Below are 14,720 nucleotides of genomic sequence, written 5' to 3'. Positions count from 1 at the left end.
TTCAAAAATTAACTTGAAGTTGATAACTGGGTGCCAGTTTCAGTTTCATTGTCTTGCTTAAAGGTTTACGACATAGTGGATAAAAGCATCACTTAACTTTTTCGATTGAAATTTATATCACAGAAATTCTTTTACTTTTACGTGTTGAACGATTTCTTTTTTCTGATATATTTCGATACAGAAATTCCTATTTAGATTAATATACAGTTATTGGTAATTTTAAACATAATTTGAAATTCGACCCAATTAATTGATATTGTCATAAAATGACGGAAAATTCATATATAGTTGTTTACCTAAACTTGGGAAAGTTTGACAAGGCGTCTAACTGTCGCGTGACTCATTTCAGGCGGCGGTTTGGCGAGACCGAAGATGACTCTGAATTTGGATGGCAGTGGAAATGGGGTCGGAAACATCTTTGGAGTAGGAGAAATCAACCAGCTTGGATCAAAGAAACCCGGAGGATTAAGTCTTGGACTTCCTCTGGAGTTAACAGCATCAAGAGGTGCAGCCGATCTTGTTGATGTCGATCTTCCATTGGAGAGACAAGGGTCAGTATCAATTTTGAAAGGAAAAAAAAAATTATTTTTTTCTATTATTTTTAATTGATAATTTATTTTTTGCAGATGGTATCATGGATCTATAACTCGCATTGAAGCAGAAGCAGTACTTCGATTATTACGTGAGGGAAGTTATCTTGTAAGAAATAGCGAATCAACAAAACAAGATTATTCCTTGTCTTTAAAGTGAGTTTCATTCAAACTATTTTCTTTGCTATTTTATTCAATTATCGAGTTTTAGTTCGATGGCGTCCCGCCAACGCTAGCGCCACATAAATGAAATTCTAATTGCTAATAATTGTTTCAGGAGTGCTAGAGGATTTATGCATATGCGTATTCAACGACACGAGGATTTAAACGCCTTTATCCTTGGACAATTCAGCAAGCCATTTGATACAATACCGGAAATGGTTCGTCATTTCAGTGTGAACCGTCTTCCAATTCGTGGGGCTGAACACATGTGTCTTCTACATCCAGTAATTGCGCAACTTTTATAGCGCAACTATCGCAGCGCTCTTTAAAGGCGCTACTATTTAAAAAACAAAAATTTCCTTTCTTGTCAATGAACAATTCACCTTTCTAATATATTCGATAAAATTTATTGTTCTTGACAATATATTCACATTTCAAAAAAAATTAATTATTAATATAATAATTTAATTATTAAGATAATAATTAATTATTATATAAATATATTATAAGCATTGCTATAATTGTTATTTAAAAAAAAACAAACAAAGAACAGATTCGATGATAATTCAGGTTACCGAAATGTTGCCTGAACAATAGGACAATAATTTTAATCATTCGCAGCATGAGCAGATTAAACAAAGAATTGAATTTGTCAACGGTAGATTATATTGAAGGAAAAAGAAAATCGAAATAAATTTTTTGAAATTATTTTAGAAATATTACTCAAGATATTTTAAAAAGTTTTACTATATTTTCAATATAGGTTATAATATATACATAAATATATATATATATTCTAAATTTTTAATTTATTTTTTATCACTGATCTGCTCGCTCAGTTTTAACGATTTGTCGATTTTGAAATTTTATCTTTGCAAAATAAAATGATTATAGGAAAAATTTCAAAATTGACACTGTTGTTAATAAACAACCACACTTTATTGTCTTCCTTTGGCAAATAGAACGAAACAGCTACCTCCGAAAAATTTAGAATCGAGATAAATTTTTTCCCGATTATTCGAAGGTGGATTGGTTGTTTGTTTCAGTAGACGATTATTTTTTAAGGGCAGATAGATAAGTTGTAAATAAAATGTTAATCAGGGTGCGTGTAAGTTTTGAGAATGAAAATAAGAAACCCCTCCCGTTGTAGTAACGAGCCGAAGGAATGTAGAAATTTAGGTCCAAAATATTTAAAAAATTGAGAAAATTGTATCTTCAAAAAAAAAAAACTTTTCGGATTTGTTATCTAAAGAATATATTGAATAGTGAGGGATGAATTTTTGAAATTAAGGAAACAATTGGTTTTTTTTTAAAAAAGAGGAATTAGAGATACAGATGTGTATAAATTGCGATGAGAGAAATGCCAAATGCTACTTCTAATCATAATCATATATAGTCAAACACTTAAGGCGTCGTCGCTATAAAGTGATAGAATTACGTAAATTTAATCGATCGAGAGCTTCACTCTCAAGATTAGCATTTGGTTCGTGTTCCATTTGTCGATAAGCGAAATTGAAATTTAAAAAAATGATCCATTTATAAAATGAAATTCATCAATGTCCAATATCGATTTCGCTTAAATACAAATTATTTTGATGACTTCCTTTTATTAGGGATGAGTCATCCGTCCGAATGTTTGTAATAAAGAGGAGATTTCTCGAACGAGGGCAACTGATACATATTTTTTCATGTGATATTAATTTGTTACAGAGATAAAAGCCTAGTTTCACCTGTGATCTGTTATTCCATTATATAAATCCGTATCTGTTTGGTCAGTGCGCGTGCAATATCTGTATCCGTAATTAATTTTTAATGTTAAGTGCGAGAATATATAGAGAACGTCCGTGATGTAACAATAAAGAGAAATTCGCTTTTTTAAAAAAGTATAACTAAAGTAAGAGAAAATGTTAAATTTATCTTATGTATTTTTTTTGTTTTTGCACATGGCGCTCTCTTTATAATATTTGTTTGCGCATCAGTGAAAATATTTTGCTCATTTTGTTTTTAATTTCAAACGTTTATCCTTTTTTTTTTAAAGTTGTAATTAGAATTACTTTCTATTAAATTTTTTACACTAGAAAAAAATGGATGAACGTCACTGATGCTAGTTTGAATATATATTATATAGTATACACAAAACACACATTGTACTTTAAGCTGCCAGTATTATTAATTGTAATCGATAATGCATATCCGTGTTAAGAATTAAGACATTATATTGTCCCTATGAGCGATTATTGAAACTATAATAATCAATATATAACTTTATTTTACATTATATTTATTGAGACATGTCGTTAGTTTATGATCGTGAGGTTCTATATGTTGACTTAATCCTAAGATCGTAGAGTTTGTAGAGAGAATAAAAAAAAAAAATAGTTGGTAAAATGTAGTTGGTAGTAAATTTATAATATGGTGTCGTACGTTACATGGTAGAACTAATTTGACTAACTTGTAGATACTTCCCGTACCTTGAAATTTATATGAACTTATAGCCTGTAACTGGGATATATACGAATATAAATACGATAAATTTATAAATAATGAGTAAGCCTAGGGCCGCAGCCTTGGAGGGAATGTTTTGTTCTCGATTTAAAAAAAAAAAAAATACTGATAATGATAAATAACTGAACTGAGTATGTTCGATTATTAAAATCCCAACTTAAAATTTAAGCGGATCCTGACTCGTGGGATGTGCAATAATTAAGATCATGTGCGAGTGAATATTTTTATTGCTGCAGTAGGCCGCCAACGTTCCAAAAAGAAAACAACTACATTAGTTAGTATTATGTATACTGGGATTCCTTCTTATTAATAAAACATTTAATAATTCACTGTCAATCTTGTCTTTATTTATTATATAAATTATCAAAAAATTTATAGAAAATTAGTTATCATCCATAAGCTCTTCAAATTCGTCGTTGTCCTCCTCAAATGCAATTTGTGCAATGGATTTAGATTCTTCGAAGAAACTACCAACACCCATTGTTTTTGATAATGATTCTTGTTTGTCTTTCTCTTCTAATGGAGGTGAAGGTAGAAAAGATGGATATTCCTCCATTATCATCTTGATAAGGAGAAAATAAAATATATCTTATAATAAATTATGTTAATATAAAATTAAAAGAAACCTATTTTAGTAACAATCATCATTAAAAATACGAAATATTTTTTAAATATTTACCTCGTACTCTTCTTTTGAATGTTTATAAATTTCTTCACGTGATCCTACAGAAACTCGATCTACCAGTTCTTTTTCTTCTTCTTCTAAAATTTTTCATCAAAACTTTAATACTTCTTTTCTTACAATAAATCAATTTTAAACTATGTATGAAATAATTTTTCTAAAGGAGATAATTTAAAAGAAAACTTAAAATATGATACCAGATACATAGCTTCCTTTCTTTTCAATACTTTGTTGATTCGGCACTGGAACTAGATTTTCCTATTTGCAATAATAATGAGAATTAACAGAATCAGAATATTGCATTTTTTTTTTCATAAAAAGAGAAAATTAATATAAATTACTTTTAAAATTTGTTGAGAATTGCATTTATTATCACAAGGATCGCAAATTTTCTTCTCATTTTTATTAGGTTCACCAACCAATAATCGACTACGATATGTTTTACCATCGGATCCCTCAATAATACCAGCAGGAAGTTGAATAACTTGAGGACCCCATTGATTTAAAAAATGTCCATCTCTCATTATTTTTTGTTGTGGTGTTATAATTGTGTGACTACCACCACAATATCGATTACTAAAATGGCTTCATTAAAATGTTACAAAAATTATTCATTATTTTTTGTTGTCTAACTTCCTCCACAATATCGATTACCAAAATGGCTTTATTCAAATGTTTCAAAAATTAGTAATACTATAAATATTTTTTAAAAATAATGCTGTCCTTACTTTCCATTTTTCGGCAATGAAGAACCTTTAGATTTTCTTTCTTCTTTTAATGCAGCTTCTAAATAAAGCATATCTTTTCTTTGCGGTGGTAATTTTTTCGATTGTGTTCTAAGTTGTAATTTCTTAATTGAAGATAATGCAGTAACATACATTGGATTATTATCATGCATTCTCATTACTACATCTTTGTCACAGGATAAGCATTGCACATCTCTGAATAATTACAAATTATTTAATTTAATTACATATTATTGTAATTATTAAAAAAATAATTTAAATAGTAAATTAATTAAAATTTAAATTCAGTAAGTTTATATTTCAAAATTTAAGAACCTAAGCATCCTTTTAGTTGCTGCTGCTTCAGTTGGTTCTCTTATTTCAGAAAGAATTTTCAATTTTTCTTGCAGTCGTTGAAATTTATTATCAACTGATTCTTTGAAAGGGGAAATTTCTTGTTTATCAAGTTTGCCATCTATTTCTTTGTGTACTTCATCTAAAGCATGTTGCATTATTGATTCTTGTTGGTTTAATTTATCGAAAGCTTCTTCGAGTCCACGTGTGAGGTCATCACGTGTTACATCAAATTGATCATAGGACACCTTTCAAAATTGATAAATTTTGATAATTATTGATAAATAAATTAATAGATTCGATGATGAAATTAATTATTAACAATACCTTTCTGCTTACAGTCATGGTATCTGCTTTATTAGCTAAAGCATCCTCGAGATCTTCTTTATCAACTTTTACAACTTTTAGAATTTCAATTTGCTCTTGTAGAGTCTAAATCGTATTACAATTTCAAAGAGTAAAATTAAATTGAATCGAAACTAAAAAGAAATTTAGTATTAGATATTTACGTTTTTATTGACAGTGACATCATCTTTATCTTCTGCAATTTTATTCGTCTGAATCAATTTCTCCATTTCGTCTTCGATTTTTTGAATTTTAGTCTGAAGTTCATTTTTTTCTTTATCAGAATTAACTTCACTCACTGGTAAATTGTTAGCAATTTCTGAAAGGTGAGTTGTACTTTTTTCCAGATTATCAACTCTGGTACTTAATTCTTTCATAGCAGTTTCGATTGTTTCTACTTTTTGTACAGCTTCGAGGCACAATGCTAATTTTTCTACATTTGATTCTTTAGCAGCAATTGTAGAAGATCTTTGATTTACAGTTGTTTCTTTTTGTTCCGATTTCTTGTGTTTTAAATTTTCCTCCTCAAATTCAGATTTACTGTTTTGTTCTTTATGTTTAATGGAAGTAATACTTTTATTTTTAATTCCATCGGTTTCAGTAGTTGCTTCAATTTCTGTTTCTTCTTTACTTTCTACAATTCCCGATTTTATTTCTTCTGATCTCAGATTATCTACATAAAAAATATTAAAATTATCATATGTACTTATTTCATTATGTTTAGAGAAAGATTTTATAACAAAAAAGAAAATTAATATTTTTACGTTCTGATGTTTTTGTAAATTTTGATTTTAATTCTGCAATATCATTACGAACTTGATTTACATCATTTTTCAAACTATTAACATTAGCGAGAATTTCACTAAAATCATCTGTAACAATTAGAAAAAAAACATGAAATAGAAATTAAATTTATGTTTTAAATTTACAAAAATTTAACCTTTATTTTCAATTGAATCTTGTACAAGAGTATTTATTTCTTCAGTCGATTTATTTCTCTCTTCATATTCATTTGATATTTTCTCTGTGTTTTTAGAATTAGATTTTCGTTCAATAGAATTTGGCTCAGAGTTTTCAATATTCTGAGGAATTGAATTTTTTTCTTCAAAAAGACGTTTAATAGTTTCTTCCAAATTTGACATTCTTTGATCGATTTCGGTCAATTGTGTCGTAACATCAGATGATTCATTTTGTACTTCTATTTTATCACTTTTAATGATATCTTGCAACATTGATGTTAACTAGAATATTTTTTTTAAGTTCAAAGAAACTTGCATTAATTAACATGCGAGTAATTAAAAAGAATTAAAAAAAAATTAAAACGAAATAAGAAGAAATAAAAAGGAAGAAAAAAATATGTTTTTTTAAGGTATAAACTTTATAAAAAATGTTTTGGATATAAACTTTATTAATTCCTTGTTCACTGGCATCCAATCTCTTGTTGATATTAATAATTTGCCACATATCTTTTAGAGGATCGGTATTATTCCCTTTAACTTTATTTATTAATTCTGGATTTGTTGCTAATTCCTCAAGAAATTGAAATTGTTGTTGCAATTTTTGCACCTGCATTAATGAATTAATAAGAAAATATATGATAGCAAAATTATTAACAAAATTCAACGAAGATGATAAAACCTAGATAATGGATAAACAAAATTTGCTCTTATAATAAATGTGATAATTTACAGAATTTTCCAATTTCTTAAAACTCAGTGCAGTTGGAGTTGTTCCATCTACTATTGGCTCTACAAAAATAACAGACTCAAATTCTCCTTCCTTTTTTCCACTTATCTGTTGCTTTACACCTTTCACTTTCTTTTTTTCAATGTCCATTTCTAATAATAATAATAATTTTTAATCAAATATTAATATTAAAATATTTATTTGAAAAAATTAATTTTAATACCCTGTTTTGATCTAGTTTCTCTGGCACTCACAGAGCCTCTTGAAACTTTTGCATTTGCATCATCTGTTAGTAAAAAAAATAATTTTTCTTATAGATAAAAAAATTATTTCTTTTAAACATATTTTTATATTAGCTATGTACAATAATTATTATTTCATACGATTAGTATAAATATCAACATTCACTGTTAAATTCTCATCGCTGTGTATTCGTTGTTTTATTCTACCAGAACTGTCAGTAATACTATATTCGTGTAGATGTAAACTTGGTCCATCATTCAAGGAGGTAACCATTGTCTGTTAAATTAATTAAATTTAAAAAAAATTTTCATTTAAATTAATTTTTAATGTTTTTAATACAAATATTTTAATAATACCTTGATTCGATTTGCATCTTCACCTCTATATTCTACTTTTGTTGTTCTTAAATTAATTTGATGTAACACAACATGTAGAAAATTATGAAGAATATTAAAATTTACAGCTCCCACCTAGTATAGTGAAAACCACCTAAATGTCAATTTATTTTATACCCATTGTTAATTTTTTCAATATGTTTTAATATGAATTCAAATTGAAATTTCAATTTTAAATTTAAAAAAAAGTGTTTCAAAAACACATAAACAGAATACAATTTATTAAAATTTGTGATCATTGAACCTCAGGTGTTCCTAAAGCAAGATCCAACATTTGAGGTAATGAAACTTGAAGACTAGCTGCAGTATTTCCATTTGATATAGCAGTAGATTTTTCCCTTTGTGGATTAATACTTTTAGTCGACATTTTAATTTAATTGTTTTAAAAAATATGTTATTACATATTTTTTTCAAGTCACACAGATTCGACTATAATGGAATCACTAAAAATTTTACATATTATAACCAAGTCTCTGATGACATTTAATTCGATACGTTTTTGTTTTAGTGAAATAATTTTAAATTGTTGTACTTTCAGTTCGTTACGAGTTTTTAAAAATATTAGTCCTTTTAATTTGAATAAAAAATCGGCGGGAAATTTGTTTCTGAACATAATTTAAATTTTGTCGATTCCTGTATTATCGATAGCCAATTTAAATCATATTTTGGTCAGTAAGTTTCCAGTAGTACCGCACGGGTTAGTAAATTTACCAAAGTTTTGAGCATGATAACTTAGGAATTGTTTTTATCGCAGCGAATCTATGACCTGCATAAGGTATATTACCAACTGATCTCTGCAAATTGCACTGAATTGTCTATCGGTAATGAAGATAACTATTTTCAATATTTCACTTATCTTCAGTTAATTAGTAGGAAAGTTTCGTTAATTTTTTTTCCTTGTTTCTAATTATATATGCGACATTAAAAAGTACCACACAATTTAAAGTAAATTTTTGTTAGGAAGAATTCTGAGATTTTAAAAAAGAATACTTTTGTCAAAAGTTATTTTTTCACATAAATATTTCAAAGATTAACTTTCTTTAAAATCTATAATCATGATTATGGATATAAATTGGTTTAATCCACAAACATTTTGTAAAATAAAAATAATTTAATGAATTAAAAATTAATATTAAACCTTCAGTCCCTACTGTCTTAACATGTACGTTCTTTAAAAAAAATAAAAGAATTGTATTTTTGAAACATTGTTCAATGTGAATGGCAATAGGTGAGAAGACATAATGTCACCGTGAAGAGTCAACATTGTCGATATACGTCATTGTACAAGGTTTGACCTTTACATCGTAAACTGCGCGAGGTACGGAAGGTGATCAATAACCGTCAATATGCAGGACGAGGCTTTAATAAGAGTGTAAGCTGAAGATCCCAAGCCCAGTTTTACGACTTTGGGACACAGGACGTCACTTCGCCTCCTACTGCTGGGTCTTTATTACCAGTCTTCTCCGTTCCTCTTTCCCTTCTCACCACGCGAATTTATTATTTATAAAGTCGAACGAGCTTGCGCCTCCTTGGGCGAGTTAACTTTGGTGAGTACCATTTTACACCACCCGCCAAAGCACACTCGTCTATGTATATCTTTATACACATATACATATATAAATATATGTGTGTGTATATGTGCAAGAAAATCGAATCGTCAAGTTCTACGCTCTCAAGAGCTTCCATATGCGAACATGAAAAAAGTTTCTTCAGGGTGGCGATTGCTTTCTTCACTGATGGGACACTTGTGCGTCTTCAAAACAATAAAAAGAGAAAGTTTTTCTAAAAGTATATACATTTTCTTTTGAAAAATTAAATTTAATATTGCCACAGAATTCTAAAATTAAAGTTTTTTTTGTCATTTCTTCTTTAATTATATACACTGAAGAAAGGAACAAAGCAAATTAGGTTGTTTGAAGTGAAAACTTCCAAAATATTCAATAGTTTTAATTTTACAATAAAATTAAACTTTTAAGTCAAAAACTATCGTAAACATATAATTATACTTAAACTGCAGTTTGACTCTTTCTTCATAGAAATTATTGGTATAGCATCTGATATAAAAAATTGCCTTTTTTGTTTATTTAACCAAATTCATTTATTAATTTGATTTTTTCACATTTTGATAGAATTTTTTTTAGTTTTTTTTTGTTTATATATATGTATATCTATTTGAAGCTTATATAGAAATGACGTGATATTAGTTGTGACTTGCGATGCCTTAAGCCATTACTTTCACAAGGCTTTGAAAACAACTTTGACATCGATTATTATTCATATATCCTTTGCACATCAGACTAAACTCAACCGCCATTAACACCAAGGCTCTTTATTTATTTTCAATTAAATATTCTATATTATATATTTATATACATTGTAGAAAATACTTTTTAAAATACACTCTTTACTATATATGCACAAAATTCTATAGTAACATTTCGCTTAGAAAAGTTTTGTTTAAACCAGATATATACATAATCTATAATTTTTATGATTCTTAAGGTCCGCTTTCTTCATGTATTGTTCCATCAACAATTTTCTAGCAAAAAAAAAAAGTATTATTTTTTGCGAGAGATTTTTTTATTGCGAAAGATTTATTATAACAGCAATTTTAAACAGTCTGGAGATAGAATGGATTTCATATATATATATAGAAAATTAAAGACTGGCACGCCGGAAAAGGAATATATTGTTAATTTTGTATATCGTTTCTTAATCCCTGGGCCTTTTTTTTATTAGTTATATACGTGATATAGTAATATAACGACAGCTGTTGAATTCGCGCTCGGCATATCCGGCACGAAGAAAAATACAACTGAAGGATATATTGAAAAAAAAATACAGACGAGACGGGGCGCATGTATTTAATCGATAATCACCGGCAAGTGGTTTTGAGTAAAAGGGTATATATATAGTCGAGAGAGAGAATACATCTGCGGAGGTATCATCGCGGCCATGTACAAAAGGGCGATCCATCATCTTCGGACAATCCGAGTTCAAAATTGCTCAGCCGGTTCTCAGCCTCGTTTATAGTTTGCGCGCACGTGCGTTTATAATGGTATTAAAAATTAGTATAAACAAAATAATTTTTCTTTAGATTGTATATTTGTAGAGTCAAAATTGATAGAAATCTTGAGATATAAAATAAATAAACTCCATAGTATAGAATTTTTAGATTTTAAATTTCGTATTTTAATATTTTACTAATGAATTACTAAATTATTCAAAGTTTTCACTTCATATAACTGAATAAGTTTTTAAAATTCCAATGTGAAATAGTCACGTGACGCGAAGTTAGCGCTCCTAGTGTTCATTATCGGTAATACTAATCGAGGCTTATGTCAAATATGATACTTTCGTCGAATATTTTTGTGGTTAAAAAAGTCATTAATATTTATTAATATCATTCTTTTATTAGCGCAGTGTTCATTAATTTTGAATCAAATCGAAATATCAGTGTATAAGTAATGAATTAAATGTCAAAATTGGCAAATTTTGTTTATTTCATATAGTGATTTTTTGTCGCCCTTTCATAACCCGACAAATTATAATAAAACCTTATTAAAAAAAAATCTTATCCTCCAATCACACGTATATATATGTGTATACATCAGGGACTGGGAAAGTCTTTTCATCATATATTTTATCAGCGAGCTGGGATGCAAAATAATAGGTGAAAGGATTATGGTGCGTCAACGTGATGACTGAACGGCGCGGGTAATCGTCCGGTCGCTCTAATATTTCGAATAGTTCGCATTTACAATGGGCTTTATTGGTGGGAAAACTGAAGGGGGGTTATTTTATACAGGCCAGGACATCCATCACATGATGTCAACGTGATTGTCTTCAGGCGCGAACATTGCTGAAAAGATATTGTCAACTTGAAAACATTAATTGATCGCAATTTCCTGAAAATATCATTAATATCGCAGGTATGTGAATTATATTATTATTTTCATAGTTTGTAAAAATTTTGAATAATTAATTTTTTTTTTAAATTCTTGATTTGTTTAAAGTTTTTTTTTTGATTTGAAACAAGTGAGAGCGACAGCATTAAATCTGCTCGCGCATGAATTTATCCTTTAGCTTCGCCATTGTGTTGTATATATATTTAAATGAGCTTTCTAATGTATTTAGCCTGAATGCCGCGTGTGACGAAATTATATGTATATATACCCCTAGTGTCGTTAAAGACGCATTTTGTCACCCCACTTTCAAAACTCATGCGCATTTAATACTATATATATATACCATCATCAGAAGAAGAAGTATATCTCAATTTTCCAAGCACTGACTTCCTCATCAAACTTATTCAAAGTGTTTTATCATCTTGTAAATGTTTTACTTAATTCAATTTTAGTAAACCAATTTTTCATCATTCATTTTATTTTGTCTTAAAAAATTTTGAAATTTTTCCCGCTAAATATAAGAGAATTTTGTTACAGATTAAAATTATTTGAGTCTTATGAGATGAGTTACATCAAAGAGTAACTGCTTTTTGTTGTTGTCAATTTATGAATGTATAAACAAAATTTTATCATATATGAAACATGATTCGATCCTTGCTATGACACATTTTAAAAAGTGTTATTTAACTCAAAGTAAAATCTGCTTGATAAATTATAGTCAAAATGATCAGATTTTCTCAATTAATATCGTTCGATTGACCACACCGTTGAAAGGTATATGTGTCCTTGTCAGGGATATATTCACGTGAATGCCCTATAGCAACATTGCGACACAGGGGTGTCAGCACATAATCGAGTTGCACCCTCTCGGTTATCTGTTTTATTTATCCGATAACACGCCATTATGGGCATCGCGCGACTATATGCGCGGCCGTACCCATATAACGATTGGCTATTTATAATAACACGTGGCGTATCGGTAATTAGTTGCGCGTAAAAGCGCGTTGGAAAAATCAAGCTCTATATAAACTATATATATAAACACGTCGAAAAGAAAAACTAGCTACATTTTTTATCACACGCTTCAGTCTGCTTTTTGTTGTTTTCTTTATACATTGTATCACACAAATGCTTTTCAATATTTTATTTTATTTCAAAGAATTGAAAATAATTTTTTTTTTTTTTTTTTTGAATAAATTTTAATATAAATTATATATCAATAAAGAAAAAATAATATTGGCATATTTTTGTAATATTTAGTATATCTATTTTTTCTATAACGATGTAACATGACGAAAGATTGACGGATAATGTTAATCCATGTTGGATCGATGGTCTGAATTTAATTCGCTCTCGGCAAGTTAAAATCAAGACGTCTTTCTGGTACAGTGGGTATTTCGACACTTGACGCGATTATTGTATGAGCGCTCGAGACATGAAAAGGCTGCTTTTTCTATCTTTTTACTTTTTTTTATTGTTTTCTCTTTGTTAGGTAAAATGCAATAACCAAAATAATTTTGATGGAATGCGCGGTGTTGCTATATATATGTCCAAACTGTAAACGTATATATATATACATGACAGAATTTTGCCACCGAATAATAGTTATACGGATGCGGCCTCAGCAACAAAACTTCATTCAAAATGAATACAATACGCAACATATATGTAAATAACGCTTGCGGCCAACATGTTTAACAATTTCTAGAAAAATATTCCATTCTTTTCAAATATTAATAAAATAAGAAACAATAATGAAGGGATACATTATTTGTAATATTGTACATCATTAACAAAATATTAAATTAAAAGTAAAGGTTAAATAATACAATATACAGTATAAAATATATATTTTAATTTAATTTAAATTCTGAAAATAATTAAATGTTGTAAATTTATACTAATATACTAAACAAAAGAGATATATATGTGTATACAGGACAAGTGACTAGCTTGCAGTAGGAGCCATCCTTCATTAAGCACGAAGGAAAATGCAGTCATCGACATGCGTGTGGGTGGTCTCCACATGTAAAGGGCATTAGTTTACCCAAAGTCATCAGGAATTAATTCCACTAATTGGAAGTGGTTCTAAATAGCGCCGCGTGTATGTATATTAGCGTTACGAAGCAACTTAATTTATTTTCTATTCTTAACCTCTTAAAAATTCGTCACCATCACAAAAATATAATCTTAAATGCGCATATGCAACTTTTGAAGTCAAATCGTAATTTCAATCCTTTGACCAAATTGTAAAAAAACACTGTGGACTCTGACCACATCGTAAAAAGTATAAATACACTTTGACCAAATCTAAAAATGGATTCAAAAATACTTGAATCAAATCGTAAAAATTAATAAGATTAGTATATTTTGACAAAATCGTATAACCTTTTAAAATCAAATCGTACTTTAATAATATACTTTGACCAAATCGTAAAAAACTACAACCTAAATATTAACCACGTATTGTAAATCGTCTATCAGTTTCATGTATATTTTTAATGTATTCGCACTTGATTTGAAAATTTCAGATACCTTTTTGCGTTAATAGACGATGATGATGAGCGATTAATAACTGGGAAGTTGCATGCTGAGATTTATCCGGTGTTACAAGAATAATTTCTGAATATATTGAACGGTAGTGGTCAAGGTATGTTAGGCCCCGGGTGTGTGGGAGGGGGGTGTTGATGAGGGGGGGTCTCGTTCATTCGGGGTTGCACGAGGTCAAGGGATCAGCTGTCTGGGTTGTATAAGTGTACACGTATGTTGACCCTCACTCGTGATGAATCTGGGTCACGGGGCCGATGTGGGGTTGACCAACCAAAAGAGAAGAGAATAGGGGGATTCTTGGAGCCCCCCCTATTATCCTCCGATTATCTAATCGAAGAGTAAATGCCGTCCCTACTGTCAGATTTGTTTTCTTCGACACTGGTGTTGTATAGAATATATGCTCGCAATTTTTGTTTTATTTGAATGTTTTTGACGTGTTACTTATAAAACTTATATAAAATATAGAAATTTCAAAAATTCAATTCCAGGTTGAGATATTATAGTTTACCTTTAGTTTATAACAATATTTATTAAATAATTATACCATTTTAATTAAATGTGATTTGTTTTAAAAG

General features: G+C 29.0%; 2 protein-coding genes across 3 annotated transcripts in view; one reads left to right on the top strand and one right to left on the bottom strand.

Moving 5' to 3' along the window:
• Window positions 1–3,593, top strand: part of LOC127278465 (uncharacterized) — a 92,615-nt gene extending 89,022 nt beyond the window's left edge. For both annotated transcript variants that reach the window (XM_051300199.1, XM_051300200.1), the window contains 3 exons: window positions 350–551; window positions 627–746; window positions 868–3,593. In XM_051300199.1, the coding sequence (XP_051156156.1) occupies window positions 350–551; window positions 627–746; window positions 868–1,057 (512 nt within the window). In that variant the 3' untranslated portion in view covers window positions 1,058–3,593. The remainder of the gene's footprint in view (window positions 1–349; window positions 552–626; window positions 747–867) is intronic.
• Window positions 3,583–8,144, bottom strand: LOC127278466 (uncharacterized). The gene is made up of 16 exons (XM_051300201.1): window positions 7,932–8,144; window positions 7,649–7,762; window positions 7,433–7,568; window positions 7,273–7,335; window positions 7,053–7,201; window positions 6,768–6,929; window positions 6,304–6,604; window positions 6,128–6,235; window positions 5,528–6,036; window positions 5,346–5,450; window positions 5,001–5,266; window positions 4,668–4,880; window positions 4,281–4,524; window positions 4,137–4,197; window positions 3,937–4,019; window positions 3,583–3,819 (listed from the first exon to the last, which is right to left on the bottom strand). The coding sequence occupies exons 1-16, from the start codon at window positions 8,052–8,054 to the stop codon at window positions 3,640–3,642; spliced, it is 2,817 nt and encodes a 938-aa protein (XP_051156158.1). The 5' UTR covers window positions 8,055–8,144; the 3' UTR covers window positions 3,583–3,639.
• Window positions 8,145–14,720: the final 6,576 nt, after the last annotated feature.

Source organism: Leptopilina boulardi, unplaced genomic scaffold, assembly GCF_019393585.1.
Source record: "Leptopilina boulardi isolate dan_hultmark-lab unplaced genomic scaffold, ZJU_Lbou_2.1 LbouV2_202, whole genome shotgun sequence".
In the NCBI taxonomy this organism is placed as follows: Eukaryota; Metazoa; Arthropoda; class Insecta; order Hymenoptera; family Figitidae; genus Leptopilina; species Leptopilina boulardi.
The sequence above is the reverse complement of the archived record's forward strand: the minus strand, read 5'-3'. Positions and strand labels throughout refer to the sequence as shown.